The following is a 12,196-nucleotide window of genomic DNA, read 5'->3' as shown; positions in this document are numbered from 1 at the left end:
CATGCTTTATAAGCTACAGTGTGTAGAGACGCTTTACAGCCGACACAATGATGATATCATACTATTAACTGGAGGAAAACAAAGGGAGATTAGAGACAAACATACTTTAAGATCCATCACCTACTGAAAATATCATGTTGTTGTGTGTTATGTCTTTAAGGTTTATAGCAGAGCAGCTGTCAGTCAAAACCACAAACTGTGTACAAACATATAAATAGTTAACACAGTTAGCTAATGCTAAGAGAGTAGTGAGAGAAATCACACAAAATGATTTCTACCTTAATAAATTTACATTTTCTATATATGTATATATTTTTTAAACTCTGGAAACTGGAAAAACAGAAGCTTCATGTTGATTTTAGTAAAACAATGAACTGATGCTGTGGAGGTTTGTCATGAGTGTGATCTTCTGTGGTTAATGACACTGTTTGTTTGGTACCTTGTTGATATGTTAAAGATAATAGAAACAAGCAGCTCTGTCGTAAATGGAAAATTTGACTTGTTCTTTTTTGTTTGTGGTTGACACATTCACACCTCTTCAGTGCAGAAAACCTGTAGAAGTTCAAAAGTTACTGGAGTTTGCATCTTGTGGTGAATCAACTGGTCACGAAGACTCTTCTTGATCATTGATGAGGGAACATGTAGGTCTATTCTTTACTGTGCAGGCAGCATGTGAAGGATTTTCCACAACACACAAACTGCTCAAAACATATTTAGTAGCCAAGTGTCTTTTATTTCTGTATTTTTTTTCAGTCTGGACATTCAACTCTGTTCTAGCTCTTACTGGGACCATGAACTCAGCCTAAAGATGTCAGCTGCTCCTGGGACCTTTGAGTTGGTTTTCTCAGTCAAACTGCTGTTAAAAAGTGACCTGTTACCTGTGGAGCTGTTACCTGAATTATCCAGCAGGTGGCAGCACATCATCATATTCACATGGTCTGATTCCAATACTGGAGCAGTGTCTTTGATGCACAAGCATTTACACTGCGTCTCTAGCTGTGGTCATTTCTACTAGGTGAGCGTGTAATGTTTCACTTCCTGTATTTTCCCTGCAGCCCTTCACCTGAATACACCTCTGTGCTCACTGTGAGACTTTGCCCTCTGCTGTTGAAACTCAGCAACTGCAGCAACACAAAATCCAGTTGACAGGATACAGGTGATTTTCACGACCTGGTTACAAATGCAAACACACTCAACCCACTGTACATCCTGAACCACACAGTTCCTCTGACTGATGCCTCCACTCATCCACTGTAGTACAGAGGATAACAGAGCTTATTCAAAGTTAAACAAAGGCCAAGAAGAGCTTCAGAATTCCATTTAGTCATTGATACATTTATCCAAAGTGAGTTAAAGTCAAACCAGGAGCAACTTGTGGTTCAGTGTCTTGATCAAAAACACCTGTGGATCAGAGGAGATGTTCAGTCAGCTTTATCTCCTGAACCACAGTTACCCACAACATTGTCATAATAAGTTTAAAACTGAATAAAATAAAGTTAAATGAATTAAAATGATGTAATAAAATAAAAAACATAAAAAGAAAATATTCCAAAAATATCAAATATTTACTCCAGTACTAGTATCTACTGATATTTCCACTTAAGTAAGTACATGATTTATGTTTTGCTTAAAGTATTAAAAGTAAAAGTACTCAACCAATGTTTTTCTCCCTGTTTCTTTCTGTGGAGCAGTGCTGCCTTGTGTTTTCTTTTTCTTTTTTTTGGGGGGGGGGCTTCAATAATTAATGGTAATACACATAAGTGATGGGTTGAAGCTATATGAGGTTCTCTTGTAGCAATATTTTGTTATATGCACCAGCAAAAGTCATATAGGAGGTCACCTAGGGCGCCACCTGCTGGAGGCAGAGCTGCTACACGCCCTGAAAATAATAGTAATAATACAATAAATAATAGCAATAATTTATGGCCTTTATTGACAGACATCAACAACAAGTCATATTACTGGAGTGTGAGACAGGAAGAGACTGAATAAAAAAACAGAATTCAAAAGTGTCAGTGCAGGTTTCACTCAGTTTAACTGTCACTGAGACTGACTGAGTTAAATCCACACTGCAGCTTTTGTTTCTGTTTTTATGTCATATTGTGGGAGCTGTCACGACTTTCTTCATATACATGTTTTGTTCTGATAAGTGTCTGTGGAAGTGCTCAAGGTCAGCTATATGGTAGACTGTCCACACGGAGACGTCTCCAAGTTACAGCAGATTCCTATGTGTTTAACGTATGTTGGAGGCAGCAGCCTGGGGGGTAAAGAGGATTCTGCCCAGCAACAGGAGGATATAAAGTAATGTTTGACATGTTAATTCCTTAGAACTGCACTGGATGGAGGCTTGAGACTCTGTTGGTGAACTTCTCTGCTGAAAGAAAATAAAACCCTTAACCACATCCTGGATCTGGAAACGTCTTTAGTGATTATACTCGAGGTGTCTGTGACCAGTAATTGTCGAATGTTGCCATAGCAAATACCAACAGGTGACAGAAGGACACACTGCATACTGCTCTGAGACATCCACTCATGTCTCCACTCCTCTTCTTCCTTCAGTTTCTCGTCAGATTCTGGAGTCAAATCTTGGAGCTCATAGTAAGCTGCTTCATCAGCAGGACGTTGATGATATTTTCTATAGATCAAAAAACAACACCAACAACAACAAGAGTCATAAATACTAACAGTCTAAGACGTCCATCCTTGTCTCCTCCATCACTGATGTCTCCAGCTTCACCACCTGTGAGAAGAGAATGAGATGTGAGGTGTCAGGTAGGTGATGAATCCATTTCCTCTTCAAACTCCTGTCAGACATTATCTACTGCACTTTGATCCCATCACTCATAGCAGCTGTTTGCTACAAAGTCTCATCAGCAACATCTTTAGAAAACACAAACATCTGATCTGTGATGGTTCACTCTCACATCAACAACCAGGAAGCAGCTTCACCTCTGATCCACACACACACGCACACACACATACACACACACACCTGAATCAATGACTGTTATTGTGATGTTGCTGATGAGCTGAGGTGGTGGTTGTGTGTTGCTTTTTCTAACATAACACTCATATGTTCCAGCGTCATTGACCGTGACGTTCTTCAGAATCAAAGAAACGTCTCCGTCCTTCATCTCTGGATCTTTTAGCTCCACTCGGTTGATAAAAGATGGATGCTGGAGGTCTTTAGACATGTTCCCATGTCTAAAAACAAAGACGTCTTCCTCCAGGTCCTGTTTCATCCACTCTAACAGTTTGATGTCTCCACCTCTGTGATCCAGACACTGAAGAGTAACATCATCTCCAGTCTTCACTGTGATCTGTTGATGGTCTGAACAAAAACCATAAAATCCAGATGAAAACACAAAGCAAACATCAGTAAAACTTTACATTTAGCAGACGAATTTATCCTCAGCGACTTACAATTGAAGTACAGGGCGTCAAAAATCAATGTCAAGGAGAAAATATCAAAGCAAAGTCCAATGAAAAGAAGTGTTTCTGTGTCATGAGACGCAAGTACAAGAAAGAGAAGATGTCTAACATCATCTACTGAACTTTGATCCCTCAAACAGCTGTTTTCAACAAACTCTCCATCCTCTGACTTCTGATTTTCAATCATCTCTTCACAGAGTTGGCTGGAGTTTTGTTTTGTCTTCATGCGGTAGATTTTGTCCAGGATACTGATTCACCAGTACCTTTGACTTCTAGTAGGATTTACTGTCAAAGACATTAACAGCAGATGTTCTCTGATTAATCCAACAGGGCTTTATGTACAACAATGGCTCTGAATCCACCAGGTGGAGCTTTTAGAAACTACATCAATCATATGACCCACCGGTGGTGGAAAGTAACAAAGTATTTAGTTTTTTTATTAAAAGAACCAATAGTGAGACATGAATCTCGTCACTAATCCAGCAGACATATTGTCTGATTCTCCCTCCATGGTTTTATTTTAAGATTTGTTTGATGCATTAGCAGTAGTCAAAGTGAGCAGGTACACAGTAATTTTAGTCTTTGGCATGTTTGGCCTGTCTACCGAGATCTGCACTCTGCACTCGCGAGTAAAAACCCCCGGACTAATGCTCTATTTATAGACATACAGCTGCTGAATTTATGATGAAATCTGTCCTCAAATGGGGTCATTGAATGTCAAATTCACTATTTTGATATTGTGATATCTACAGTAAAAATAAAAATCTAACACTTTGCAGTGTGATGTCATGTTTTTCTTAAAGAAAAACTCTGAACCAACATGTTTCAGAGTTTTTCTTTGTGCTGCAGTAACATGAAGTTTAACACTCTGAATAAACCTGGAGCTGTGTGTCACTGAGACACAGTTAACGTGGTTCCTCTTTCTGTTTTCAGGAAATGTTTGGACCTACAGCAGATTGTCCACTGAGCCAGCTTACCTTCAGAGACAGACCAGTTCAAGAGACATGTGAGGAGACACACACAGAAGGTCCATTTAGAAGAAGACATCATTTTCTTCTTCTGGCTCCTACTGTGCTGGAAAAATTATTTCTTAGTGAAAACAACAAAGAGAAAAACTAGTTGGACCTTAGTTTAACATGATTCAGCTGCTGCGTAAAATGATCCTCCAAACAAAGCTGAGAGTTTTCAGGCTGTACAGGAAGTAACGCCCACAACCCCTTCAAAATAAAGTGATTAAAATAAAATGTAATAAACCAAAATATACTTGTTATGTAATAAACACTTGCCAGAACATTAATCTCAACCTCAACCAAAGCCTCCAAGAAATCAAGGAAAAAAAACATAGTTGCAATGTTTTTATTTTAAAGGTCACAGAATTCACAGCTGAGTTTATTGTTGCAAATTCCCTCAGGGTCTGATTTACATATTAATGTATAAAATATAATCACATTTTTTCAGTTTTTACTTGTTTATGAAACTATACAAGTAAATATCACAACATTTACTCACAACATTCATCAGTATGTCCCTGTTCAAACTGCACAGGAAGACGAAAGACATCTGTCTGAAACATAAGTGCAGATGAAGATGGGATTTAAACTGTGGTTAAAACAGATCTGTGTTCAAACAATGATCTTTATCAATAAAATAACATTAATAAATCCTCCTGTACAAATATAAAGACAAGTCAGTCAGCTCATGTTTGTCAGTTTTTCTTCCAGGAAATTCAACAGTTCAGCTACAGTTTGTATTAGAACAGACTTCTAAACTAAACCCATCTATGTTAAAAAACAACGATGATTATTACGACGAAAAGATTACTTTAAATCTTTACTCAAGTACATAACTTTGGTCTGAGTCTGTGCTGACACACACACAGAGAACAACATGATCCCAGCTGCCTCTGCACCCTGAGCTTCATCTACAATCTTATAAAACACACAGGTTCAAATGGGCTTTTTGGTTTAAAGCAGCAGCAAGACACAAGGACGGAGGAGTAAAGACATGTCTCAGTGTCAAAAAACAAACAAAATTCAAACAGTCAATGAGGTCAAATTCAAACAGCTACAAAATCACAACTAATACAATACCAGCTTTATGATGAGTTTTCTCATGTTCTCAGAACAACGTGATGTGGAAAAGTCAGAAGCCAAACAAAAAGACGACGTCATTTAAGACATATTAAAGACACAGTACACAAAATACAACCAGCGGTGCTCACAGCACTGCAGCCACAGGAAAGACAGAGCAGCAGGGTGGAGCAGACTGAGCTCAGTGTAATTCACATCTGGCTGATCCACATTGGGTCTTGCTGGACCAGGTGTGCTGACAGGTGAACCTGGTCAACAAGTCTATGAAAGAACTGCTGGGTTCTCTTTAAGAAGAAAAGGGCATGTCCTACATGTCCTACATATAAAACTATATTTGTTTAACTATTCACAATTGTCAAAAAGCTTCAATGCAGATGTCTCATTTCTTCACTTACAGTTCAATTAAGATCATTTCATTTGATTTATTTCACTGGGAGCACAGAGATTAAAAAACCCCAGTGGTGTCAATGCAGGGAAAATCATCTCTATGGACATGAACAGTTAAGGAGCTTTAGCTCATTTCAAACATTTCAAACTCAGAGTGGATGCACTAGTCTGGATTCACTTTCCTGTTTTCTTCATCATATCACTACATGGGATGGGTTTAACTACAGGGCTTATTCTGACCTTCCCTGGCTGTTTCTAGCTGGGCTTTAGACTCAGTCTTTAAATATCAGAGAGGGCAATAAGGTAAACACACAGGGAGTGATGCATCTAGCAGATTAGCGGTCCTAAAGTCCACATCTCAGCTGGGTTCATAAAGATGTCATCCTAGTCCTCAGCCACAGTCACAGGCAGTGTGCAGCTTCACACTCCCATTTCCACACAACATCTCCTCCAAGCAAATTCACAGGAGCTTAATCCAATGTCCTCACCAGCAGTATGCATCCAACATTACAGGTGAAGGAGGTTTAGTGAAGTTGAAGCCATTTTTCTCCACAGTTTGTCCCGATCTTGGGTTTGTAAGTTTGTAAGTGTTTCACGATCTGATCACTTATATGTCTGGGATTTCTACCTGAAAGCGTCAATGTCCTCAAATAAATCTTAGGCAAATCCAAAATCTCATCTCTAAAGCTCAGTCCTTCACAGTCACCAGAGGGAGACTTTGGGTCCACATGTTAGACAGTTCTCTCCACCACTCAATAAGTTTCTGCTTTAAAGTTTCTAAGTGTTTCTAAGTGTGTAGGAATCCTCAGCATTGCTCATGGGAGGGGGGCAGGTGGAGCTCACATCTCTGAACACACAACTCACTTCCAGTTTGGCTTTGACCAGTGCAAGTGCAGGTTCTCCTCAGCTGCTACAGCCTGTATTCAGTCTGAACGACTTTATCTCAGACTTTAGAAAAAACATGCAAATCAAACCACAGTAAAAGAAAAACCACCACCAATATCCAATATCACACAGTTTATTCTCCACCAGACTATGAGAAACACAGAGCACTGTTCTGACACAAACACACATTTCTATATATATTTAACCCACCTTAAACCCACAGAACTATTTTCCTGTATCCACTAGCTGGTTAGCTAACGAAGCCATTACAATATTTTGCTATTAAGTTACCAGCAAAGCAAACATAAATCCAAACCAAGAATAAAAACAACTATCAATATAAAAAGGTACTACTACTCTCCTTTCGGCTTATCCCGTGCGTTCAGGGTCGCCACAGCGGATCATTGTCCGCATGTTGATTTGGCACAGTTTTTACGCCGGATGCCCTTCCTGACGCAACCCTCCCCAATTTCTACCAGGCTTGGACCGGCACTGCATTGCTGGGGAGGGGAACGAGCTGTTAGGGGTTCAGTGTCTTGCCCAGGGACACTTCGACATATAGCCAGCACCAGGGATCGAACCACTCACCCTGTGGTCCGTAAGAAACTGCCTTTACCAACTGAGCTATAGCTGCCCCCATCAATATAAAAAGGTAAAGTGTAAATAATTACAAACTAATAATAAAGAACAAAACAAATTACCAATAATTGCTTTTTAAATTACATAAACATTTTTGTGCATTTAAGACGTGAGTAACATTGCTGCTCCTGATTAATAAGTGGACGGCAGTGGATTCAACATGATTCTATTACATGTTGCAAAGTGCTTATGGCCCAGATTTTGAAATGGTGCCATATGCAATGTTCATGTGGGACCAAAAATACAGAAAGCGTGTTGGCACATTCTTTACATGGTACAAACCTTTGCATTTTAAAGGAGTTTGTTATGTTGGTTTCAATTAGCTCTATTTTGTAACTTTAAAATCATAATATATAATATTAATTCAATCAAACTGTCTTGTCAATAAAATTAAAATGATTTCATAGTTTCACACACAGAAGCTCCATTTAATGCAAACAACATCCATAGTTCTTTTTCGACTGTATTGAGCAGAACTTTATGCAGCAGCTGAATCACGTTAAACTAAGGTCCAATTAGTTTTTATATTTGTTGTTACCACTAAAAAATAATTCATGGTAGGAGCCAGAAGAAGAAAAGGATGTCTTCTTCTAAATGGACCTTCTGTGTGCGTCTCCTCACGTCTCATGAACTGGTCTTTCTCTGGTCCAACAACACACAGCTACAACACCATCATGAAGTTTCCAATAGATACCTCATGTCACCAGTGGGGGTTCTTCTTCGTCCTCCTCTTCCTCCTCTATTTTCATTTCAGGTTTAGGACTGGGTGTAATGATAATAAAGTTCAATTCCCACAAATTGGTGTTGGTTACAGATAATGGATGTTTCAGGACGGCTGGTGTAGAGTTGCTTCATGAGGAGGGGATGAACTCTTCTTCATGTGTCTTTTACATTGACTGAAGATCCACACACCAAACAGCAGCAACAACAACAACTGAAATACTAGCTATTAGTCTAACATGTCCATTTTTGACTCCCCCTTCTTTGATTCCACCTGGAAGAAGAGAATGAGATGTGAGATGTGAGATGTGAGGTGTCAGGTAGGTGATTAATCCATTTCCTCTTCAGAGTTTTTCTTTGTGCTGCAGTAACATTAAGTTTAACACTCTGAATAAACTCGGAGCTGTGTGTCACTGAGACACAGTTAACGTGGTTCCTCTTTCTGTTTTCAGGAAATATTTGGACCTACAGCAGATTGTCCACTGACCCAGCTTACCTTCAGAGACAGACCAGTGAGGAGACACACACAGAAGGTCCATTTAGAAGAAGACATCCTTTTCTGCTTCTGACTCCTACCGTGCTGGAAAAATCCACAGGTACTTGTACTTTACTTCAGTAAACTCAGTTTTGAGACACAGATTATTAAAACATGGAATTGGAAAAGGCTCTGAGCTGCACTAACAGCCCCCTTTCCTTCCTACTATTGTACAGTCTCAGGAGACCAAGCACCCACTGGCAGGGGGCTGGAAGTATCCTAAATGTGAAGTAACCACACAACAAACCATACAAACACTAAACATGCAGTACAACAGTAAACTTCAAATATACCAATATACCTTACAGCAGGTGATAAGACTGCTCCACCCGTTGACCTCTAAAAGTTATTGCAGACCCACTTAAGTTATAAAACAGTATCTCAGGACATTTAAGCACCTGCTTCCACTACATAGATCAAAATACAAAACACTAAAATATAAAATGTAACTTACTAAAACCATAAACAGAAACATCTCAACAGTCACAGCAGAATGAGCAGCAGCCAGCTTCTCACACCTGCGTCACATTTCTCTCTTAATCAGTTTGCCGTTTCTCTCATTGGCTGCTGCTTCTCTATTGCCACCACCCGAGTCCTAGTCTACCTGCCACAATCTACCCAAGAAATTAAATCGGCGTCCCGACGATGGACCTTAAGGCCAGGGCCTAAATAAGAAAGGGACAGACACATAGCTCTGATATATGTGAGGGATGGTTGACTTTGGGAGGTGGTGAAGCTTACTATGTTGACCTGCTGTAGTTCTTAATGAACGCCGTGGTCCTTCTGCAATAGATCCACTCCCAACATCCGTCTGGTTATGTACTGATGGAGAACGGTCAGATATTTCTGGCCTACTATTCTCAGGATCCTGAAATATTTCTACAACCACAGATGGTTGAGAAAAATCATCATCAACATCTAACAAGTCTTTACGGAGGCCTGGGTCAGCAGTTGATATGACATTTTGTTTACCTAGTGCTGGACGGAGCTCCGAACAATGCATCCTCTTCAGCATCCCCTCCCCATCAGCACGAATAATAGTGCACACTGGGCTTCAAGTTTTTGGACTCTGCACCACCTTATACAACACTGGGCTCCAATGGTCCTGTATCTTATGGCGTCCTCGATAGCTGTTGTCACGACAGAACAGCAACTGCCAGGGCTGCCAAGTATCTTGTTTAACCTTCACATTGTGCTGCCTCGCTTGCCGATCTGCAGCTACTTGAAGTCGCTGTTGAGCTCCCAGGTACACATGGGCCAAGTCATGCTGATGGGTGGCTATCCACTCCTCAACTGTTTTTACTTTTGGTTGCCCTGCAACATCCAATAAACCATCAATGGGCAGTCGTGGTTCTTGTCCAAACATCAACATGTATGGTGAATGTCCTGTGGATTGGTGTTTGGTGGTATTATAGGAAAACAATACTTTAGGCAGATGCGATGTCCATTGCTTTTTCTTACCGTGTGGTAGTGTGCGAAGCAAGTCATTCTATTAAATTCTATTAAATCTCTCACATTGCCCATTGCCTTGAGGTCGATATGGTTTTATTTTAGTTTTTGCAATATTATACATACAACATAACTGCTGTATAACTTTAGCTTCAAAACAGTGTCCTTGGTCAGAATGTATCTGGCGAGGGACTCCAAAAACATACAACCAATTTTTGACAGGTGGCTCGGCCACTGTCACTGCAGTTTGATCTCGAGTCGTAATAGCCTGAACATATTTAGATAGACATATTACATATTTGGCCCAGCTCCAACACCATCATGAAATTTGGAGAAGATAACTCATGTCTCCACTGGGGGTTCTTCTTCCTCTTCCTTCAGTTTCACTTCAAGGTTTAGGATTCAAATCTTAGAGCTCATGATCAGCTGCTTCATCATTGGTGATTCTGCTAATTGAGTCTTTTGCATCTTCTATAGATCATAAAACTACCAACAACAACAAGCACTGTAACAACTACCAGTGCAACATGTCCATGCTTTCCTCTGTCCTCAGTGTCTCCAGCTCCCTCCCCTGTGAGAAGAGAATGAGATGTGAGGTGTCAGGTAGGTGATGAATCCATTTCCTCTTCAAACTCCTGTCAGACATTATCTACTGCACTTTGATCACATCACTCATAGCAGCTGTTTGCTACAAAGTCTCATCAGCAACATCTTTAGAAAACACAAACATCTGATCTGTGATGGTTCACTCTCACATCAACAACCAGGAAGCAGCTTCACCTCTGATCCACACACACACACACACACACACACACACACACACACACACACACACACACACACACACACACACACACACACACACACACACACACTTACCTGAGACTGCAACTGTCAGGTTGATGGTGGTGATGAGCTGAGATCTGCTTCCTTTCTCAGCCACATAACACTCATGTTCCAGTGTCATTGATGGTGACGTTCTTCAGAATCACAGACACGTCTCCGTCCTTCAGATGTTTGTCCTTCATCTCCACTCGGTTGTTAAAAGACAGATGCTGCATGTCTGGATCCGACTCTCCACTCCGGTAAAAGGAGACATAACCAGACTTCAGGTCAGGTCTCCTCCACTCTACCACTGTGACCGGGTTCTTGATGGTAACTCGACATGTCAGAGTGACAGTTTGTCCAGGTTCAGCTATGATGTTCAGTGGACCTGAAGTGGACCTTTTCTCAGTGTATTAAAAAAAACAACTGAACACAAGAGTGGGGGAAGTAAAGGAAGTAAACCATGCGATACTGGATGACTCATGAAACAAAAAGTGATCTGAGTCCAACATTCGAGTCGTTGTTTTATTATTTTATTGTTTAATAAATTAATAGGATGCTTAAGCATAAATCTAATATGAATCTGACCCTAACATATCAATTTTTTAAATTATTTAGATAAACCTAGTGACACCCACCCTTAATAAAAACAGAAACAACTGAACGATGAGCCCTTAAAAACAAACAGAGGCATAATTCTCCTCTCTACCACAAACCTGTTGTTTTCAGGAAATGTTTGGACCTACAGCAGATTGTCCACTGACCCAGCTTACCTTCAGAGACAGACGCGTTCAGGAGACATGTGAGGAGACACACACAGAAGGTCCATTTAGAAGAAGACATCCTTTACTTCTTCTGGCTCCTACTGTGATGGAAGAATCATTTCTTAGTGAAAACAAGATAAAACTAGTTGGACCTTAGTTTAACGTGATTCAGCTACTGCGTAGTTACGCTCCAAAGAAGGAAGTGACGTTTCAGTTTCTTCGCGCAGTTACGCCGTGACGTCAGAGTACGTGCGCTTTTTCAGTCAGGACCGTGTGTTACATTACTGCCATCTTCTGGTTTAACTCTCTCCCTACATGTTCTATATTGTTCTATTCTTGAGATCAGTCCTGTTCTATTATTCAAAATGAATAACGCGCCTTTACATTGATTTTATTGGCTCCAACATGACCTTTAACCCCACACTTAGCAATCCTTGTTTTCTACAGTTTAACACTTGTTCTTCTTTTTC

At 40.2% G+C, this 12,196-nt stretch overlaps 1 protein-coding gene across 4 annotated transcripts in view; it reads right to left on the bottom strand.

The window, feature by feature from the left end:
- Positions 1-725: 725 nt before the first annotated feature.
- The window catches only part of LOC137137932 (V-set domain containing T-cell activation inhibitor 1-like), a 54,410-nt gene continuing 42,939 nt past the window's right edge, over positions 726-12,196 (bottom strand). Inside the window, exons 1-4 of one of the 4 annotated variants that reach the window (XM_067524773.1) lie at positions 4,410-4,640; positions 2,993-3,331; positions 2,686-2,740; positions 726-1,401 (exon numbers count right to left, since the gene is read on the bottom strand). In XM_067524773.1, the coding sequence (XP_067380874.1) occupies positions 1,392-1,401; positions 2,686-2,740; positions 2,993-3,331; positions 4,410-4,482 (477 nt within the window). In that variant the 5' untranslated portion in view covers positions 4,483-4,640 and the 3' untranslated portion in view covers positions 726-1,391. Of the gene's footprint in view, positions 1,402-1,914; positions 2,741-2,992; positions 3,332-4,409; positions 4,641-12,196 lie in introns of those variants that run through there. The other 3 variants (XR_010915858.1, XM_067524772.1, XM_067524769.1) reach the window with 3 other exon arrangements.

This window comes from Channa argus, chromosome 12 (assembly GCF_033026475.1).
Source record: "Channa argus isolate prfri chromosome 12, Channa argus male v1.0, whole genome shotgun sequence".
NCBI classification, from domain to species: domain Eukaryota; kingdom Metazoa; phylum Chordata; class Actinopteri; order Anabantiformes; family Channidae; genus Channa; species Channa argus.
The sequence above is the reverse complement of the archived record's forward strand: the minus strand, read 5'-3'. Positions and strand labels throughout refer to the sequence as shown.